General features: G+C 46.5%; 1 protein-coding gene across 1 annotated transcript; it reads right to left on the bottom strand.

The window, feature by feature from the left end:
* Window positions 1-5696: 5696 nt before the first annotated feature.
* On the bottom strand, window positions 5697-6647 carry LOC307029803 (olfactory receptor 6N2-like; the record flags this gene model as incomplete). Its single annotated transcript, XM_079665887.1, has 1 exon — window positions 5697-6647. One exon carries the CDS (start codon window positions 6645-6647, stop codon window positions 5697-5699), a length of 951 nt encoding a protein of 316 aa, XP_079522013.1.
* Window positions 6648-7079: the final 432 nt, after the last annotated feature.

Raw genomic sequence — 7079 nt, 5'->3', positions numbered from 1 at the left:
AAAAATGCACAATAACCTACAGAAACCTCAAATCCATCTCACCTTCAGCAATCACTGCCTCCATTACCTGCAAGATGTCTGCCTCCCCCCCCCACTTTCTGAAAACCCATCTGAACTTGTGGACTATTATAACAGCACCCTCTCCTTCTGTCTCAATGAACTGGCCCCCACAAAAACAAAAAATGTCTCTTTCATACACTCCGCCCCCTGGTATACCCCCGAACTCCGCCAAATGAAATCAAGGAAACGTCAACTTGAACGCCAACACAAGAAAACCACACTAACAGTCCATCTTCAAATCTACAAAGACTATCTCCAGCAGTACAGTAACGCACTCAAAGCAGCCCGGTCTAATTACTACTCACAACTCATTCAGTCTGGCTCCAGCAACCCCAAGCATCTGTTCTCCACCATCAGCAAACTTCTCAAACCCTGTGACAACGCCACCTCGTCCTTCACCACCGAACAGTGCAACTCCTTGCTTTCATTTTTCCAAACCAAAATCAGCAACATTTACAGCAATCTGACCCCTCATCAGCACCCCCCACCTCCTCTCCTGGCTCCCCCCCCTTCACCTCACAGCCCCTGTCCCACTTCTCCCCTGTGACCCCCATGCAACTGTCCCAATTCATGACTGGAATTAACTCCGCCTGCACACTTGACCCAATGCCCTCCCAATGTGTTAAAGAGAGCCTCCCTGCCATGTCCCAGCTCATCGCCACCATCATTACCTCCTCCCTCAGATCTGGATCAGTTCCCCCCTCTCTCAAACTGGCTGCTGTCACACCCATTCTCAAAAGACCTGGACTCACACCTGACATCATGTCCAACTTCCGGCCCATCTCAAATCTCCCCTTTCTGTCAAAAATACTTGAAGGTGTCATTGCCTCACAACTAAAATCCCACCTCAGCTCCAACGACCTCTTTGAGCCATTTCAATCCGGTTTCCGATCAAAACACAGCACAGAAACAGCTCTTCTGAAAATCACAAACGACCTCCTCCTCTCCTCTGACTCCGGCAACCTGAACATCCTCATCCTCCTCGACCTCACCGCAGCATTCGACACCATCAACCACACCATCCTGCTGTCCCTCCTCGAATCATCACTCAACATCACTGACACTGCACTCTCCTGGCTGAAATCCTACCTCACTGACAGACATCAGTTTATCAACAACTGCACCTCCTCCACTGCTCCTCTGTCCCAAGGCGTCCCCCAGGGTTCGGTGCTTGGCCCCCTCCTCTTCATCCTCTACATGCTCCCCCTTGGCAAAATAATTTGTCGCCACAACCTTCAATTTCACTGCTACGCCGATGACATCCAACTTTATATCTCAACAAAAACCATCACCCCCACAACACACTCCACTCTCACCAACTGTCTCTCAGAAAGAAAAGCATGGATGCAAACAAACTATCTCCAACTGAACAGTGCCAAATCAGACATCATCATCATCGGCCCCCCATCCCGGATCAAAGACATCCAGAATTTCAACTTCACCATTGACAGCCACACTCTATCCCCCCCCCCTCACATCCGCAACCTCGGAGTCATTTTCGACAGTCAGCTCAAATTCAACCACCACATAAATCACATCACCAGGACCGCCTTTTTCCACCTCAAAAACATTGCCTGTCTCCGCCCATCACTCTCCTCCTCTGCTGCTGAAACTCTGATTCATGCATTCATCACTTCACGACTCGACTACTGCAATAGCATCCTCTATGGCATACCATCCAACCTCCTCAATAAACTCCATCCAGAACTCTGCTGCCCGCCTCCTCACCCACACCCGCTCCCGAGACCACATCACTCCCATCCTCCAGAACCTCCACTGGCTCTCCGTCCGTCAAAGAATCCACTTCAAAGTCCTCCTCATAACTTACAAAGCCCTCAACAACCAGGCCCCCCCCCTACCTCACAGACCTGCTGCAACACCACACCCCTTCCCGCTGCCTCCGCTCATCAGAAGCCAACCTCCTATCCATCCCCACCCGCACCAATCACCGGACCTGGGGGGACAGAGCCTTCTCCATCGCTGCCCCCTCCCTCTGGAACTCACTCCCACAACCCATCAGAGACTGCACCGACCTCACCACCTTCAAAAAACTCACAAAAACTCACCTCTTCAATCTGGCTTTTCATGTGTGATTGTTTTTGTATTATTTGACTTTAACTTTAACTATTTATTTATTTGTTGTTCCTTTCTTTTCTTTTCTCTTCACTATATCTGTAAAGCGTCTTTGAGCACCTGTAAAAGCGCTAACAAATTAAATATATTACTATTATTATTATTATTATTATATGTTTCAAACGGACAATTAGAACCCCGTCACAGTGGCCAACACCGGAAGCTGCGATACACTCTGGTGGCTACCATTAGCAGCTAATATTAATTCTCAGATCTTTACATAAAAATGGAATTATGGATTATCAATATTTTTTCAAAGTGACAGACACATTGGATCTATGGATTAACTTTCAGGCACGTTTTTCTCGTTTTAATGCCATTGAACACGACTTTTGATCAGAATAACAGCTAAAGGTGAGCATATCTCCGTGTTTTGCTACCTAAAGCTACGTCATGTTTTTTTTTTCACCACATTGTGTCTCAGGGCTTCTTAATATTAAAAAAACTATGAATGTGTCATACCATCCTTGCGGGAAGAAATTCAGCTAACTGATGATACGAACTATTTTTACCGAAACAAAACACAAGTCTCACAAGAAGGGTGCTACTTTTATAAATTCAGTAATCACACTATAGTTACTAACATTCAGAAGTGGACAGTCACTTTGGATAATAACACGGTGTGTTTAATAAGCAGAGCCTGTCTCTCTCTCCTGACAGCCCGTCTGTGTCTCATGCAGCTCGCTGATCCAGTAATGAGTGACCCGACATGACAGTAAATAATAAACATTTATAACCAGTTTAGCTAGTTCCAGGGGTAGATACGATTGGTAAATGTGATGGTCTAACTTTTAACTTTTTTAAATATTTCAAGTCACTGGAGGGATTTCCACCGCAGGTTTATATTTGCGTAACATTTGCGCGACTTGTCCACATGCAGCTGTCTCAGGGGTTGAGCTGCAGACTGAGACAGAGACATCAACAGGTATAACTTTCGAGGGGTGGAGGTATGCCCATTATTTTTTATTTGTAAGAAGAAAGGACAGGAATGTGACGGTAAGGTGCTCTGCTGCAAACACAACAACATCAATCCTCTCCAGAGGCAACATGCTAACACCAAGCTAGTAGCTAAAGACCCCGAACCCACAGTGATGATGATGAGTGAGTGCCGACTCCAAACATGCAGCAAAAAATAATTTTCACTGTTATTAACTTGTGTTATGTCTTACTTATTGTGTGCACATGTAGGCCTAAGTTATTTGTTTTGGCTAGGCTGTTGCTGAGTAATGCAAAAGTAATGTAAGGAGTAACAAGTGACTTTATGTAGAGAGTAACGAAGTAAAGTCATATATTACTTTTTTAGAGTAACGACCCCATCTCTGCCTGGGGCCCCCACCAACTCTAGGATCGCCACTGAACATTTCTACAGTAGAAAAGACAATATCACAAATAACACACAATATTAAAAATACTGGAAAAATGTAAATGTTGTATAAAAGACATTTATTGTTTATGTACTCTTTACATGTGGAACCTTTGTCCTTTGTTAGGCGGGTTAACTGAATCCCTGCTCCACTTTACTGTCTTTCTACAGGTCAGGACGTGATGTTACCGTGTGTAGGCATGGTGCTATGTTCAAGGTTCAAGGCTTTCATTGGTCATGAGTCTGGAGGTTTTAGTTCGAGATGTTTTAGAGAGTTTCAGTAAGTTTGGAGCATTTTTTACATTTATAAGAGGAGAGGTAGTACATTAGCTCCATGAAGATGACTTTGCACTTTAGTTACAGTGAGATATAAACTCAAACAATCTGCATTTGATAAAGAAACAATGAATGCAGCTGCACTTCCTAATATGAGATGTTATAGTCATATGTCACCCTGCAGTCACTAACAGAGGATGCTATAAGCCATCTGATCAACTCAGTGTAGCTGTGAATGATCTCTAATACAACTCACTATTTACAAAGCTGCTAGAGCTAAACCAGAAGAACTATCACATGGCTGAGCTGTCCTCCCTGCTGGACCACAGCTCCTTCAGTGAGGCTGCTGCTCCACGGTGTTTCAGAGAGAGATACCACAGCTCCTTCAGTGAGGCTGCTGCACCACGGTGTTTCAGAGAGAGATACCACAGCTCCTTCAGTGAGGCTGCTGCTCCACGGTGTTTCAGAGAGAGATACCACAGCTCCTTCAGTGAGGTTGCTGCTCCACGGTGTTTCAGAGAGAGATACCACAGCTCCTTCAGTGAGGCTGCTGCTCCACGGTGTTTCAGAGAGAAATACTATAGCTCCTTCAGTGAGGCTGCTGCTCCACGGTGTTTCAGAGAGAGATACCACAGCTCCTTCAGTGAGGCTGCTGCTCCACGGTGTTTCAGAGAGATACCACAGCTCCTTCAGTGAGGCTGCTGCTCCACGGTGTTTCAGAGAGAGATACCACAGCTCCTTCAGTGAGGCTGCTGCTCCACGGTGTTTCAGAGAGAGATACCACAGCTCCTTCAGTGAGGCTGCTGCTCCACGGTGTTTCAGAGAGATACCACAGCTCCTTCAGAGAGGCTGCTGCTCCACGGTGTTTCAGAGAGAGATACCACAGCTCCTTCAGTGAGGCTGCTGCTCCACGGTGTTTCAGAGAGATACCACAGCTCCTTCAGTGAGGCTGCTGCTCCACGGTGTTTCAGAGAGAGATACCACAGCTCCTTCATTGAGGCTGCTGCTCCACGGTGTTTCAGAGAGAGATACCACAGCTCCTTCAGTGAGGCTGCTGCTCCACGGTGTTTCAGAGAGAGATACCACAGCTCCTTCAGTGAGGCTGCTGCTCCACGGTGTTTCACGGAGAGATACCACAGCTCCTTCAGTGAGGCTGCTGCTCCACGGTGTTTCAGAGAGAGATACCACAGGCCCTTCCTTACTGCAGTGGTCGGACTGTACAACCACCACGGCCCCTAGTAGACCACCTCAAATGCTGGAATACCCCTGATGGGGAATGTCACTGTCTGTAACAATATTTGAGGAACAGACTAAATATGTTTGAAGAATTCTGGGAACCTTTTCCTTAGAAATGCAAACCTCAAATATACGTTTAACATAAGTAAACAATCTTCTAGTACCTTAAACATATTATGCACCGGAACGGTATTGACAGTATTCTTAATATTTTGTTTCCGTATTTATACTTTTTAATTTCTAGTTTTTGTATTTGTTCATTCTGGTACTTTCTTTTATGTCACCTATTCATATTTGATTAGATATAGAAGTTGACAGGACCCTCTAGGGGAGGACGGGGACGGGACCCTCTAGGGGAGGACGGAGACGGGACCCTCTTGGAGAGGACGGAGACGGGACCCTCTTGGAGAGGACGGAGACGGGACCCTCTAGGGGAGGACGGAGACGGGACCCTCTTGGGGATGGCCCATGGGGACGTGGAGCCGAGAAGGAGGCCTAGAAAATGTTTCCCGCTCTCAGTTATGTTCGTGGTGATCAACTGAATATGGGCCGCACTGTTTCCCCTGATGTGCACCAAGTGCTTCTGTCTACATGGACCTTTGTGTGGGGCAATCAAACCTTGTTGGGATCAGCTGTCTCTGCGGCAGCTCAGCAGCCTCTTCACATGCGTGAACACCTCCTTTAACTTCAGTCCGTACACCACGGGGTCCAGTACAGTGGGTATTATCAGGATCACAATGGAGGGGATGAGGGTGGTGTCAGATTCTCTGTTGCTCTCCAGGCGGCGAAGCATCAGATCTAAGTAGACACTGATGGAATAGTTAAAGAAGACGAGCAGGTGAGGAAGACAGGTTTGTAGAGCTTTGCTGCTGAAGCTACGTGAGCGCCGCAGACAGATGAAGAGGATCCTAGCGTAGGAGAAGAGCATGAAGGCGGCAGGCAGGAATATGATAACTGCTGTGACCAGCAGACCGTATATTCCACTCAGCTGCGCTTCAGCACCACCGCAGCTCAGGCTCACAATGCTGTAGATGTCGCAGTAGGCCCTGTCGAGCTGTGCCCTGCAGAGCGGTAAGCGGCTAGCCAGCAGCGTTGAGACTACTCCTAGAATAACAGGCAGCATCCAGCAGAGAAGCAGCATCAGCACCACCTTGGCAGGAGTTACCAGCACAGCGTAGTGCATCGGGTGGCAGATGGACAGGTAGCGGTCAAAGGCCATGGCCGACAACAGCATGAAGCTAGCTCCACCAAGAGAGGAAACAAAGAAACCCTGGCACAGACACAAAGTCCAGGAGACCTGCACCAAGCCGGAGCCGGACAGCAACAGATCTGACAGAAGTTTAGGATAAATCAGTGTGCCGGCTGTGAGAGAGTTCAGCAGAAGTGATGCCACGAAGGCAAACATGGGCCGGTGAAGAGCTCGCTGCGAACAGATGATATAAATCACCAGAGAGTCACTGAACAACACGAAGAGGTACAGCAACAAAAACACGAAGAATAAGAGCGAGCTGTGGCCAGACAGCGAGGAGAAACCGACCAGCGTCAGGGACGAGGTCACGTTAAACCCTGCTGACGTCATGAGGAGACCCCAACAAACAACACGCTGTGACCTCAGGTCAACAACAACAACAGTAACAACAACAGAGCTCACCAACCTGTTAACATCTAAATAAAGGATATAACATTAGTTTATATCACATTGACATATACAGTAGTAATAAGGAAACTGGAATATTTAGAACACACATTTATTTAACATTCATATTTAAAACGTGTCTTCATAGAATATGAATTCACAGATAATTAATCAGATACTAAAATATCTGCTTTAACATTAATGTATAAGTCAATGATAAATATCTATCATGAATCAGAAACAGGCAAAAGCATCATCGCAATGAACACGAAAAATGAGAAACATGAGATTAATATATGAAATTAGTCATAAACCAGCAGAACAATCACAAGGAACACGAAACATGAGGAGAAACTGACCTGAGACCACCTGTTA

This window comes from Notothenia rossii (assembly GCF_949606895.1).
Source record: "Notothenia rossii genome assembly, chromosome: 2".
Lineage (NCBI taxonomy): Eukaryota > Metazoa > Chordata > Actinopteri > Perciformes > Nototheniidae > Notothenia > Notothenia rossii.
The sequence above is the reverse complement of the archived record's forward strand: the minus strand, read 5'-3'. Positions and strand labels throughout refer to the sequence as shown.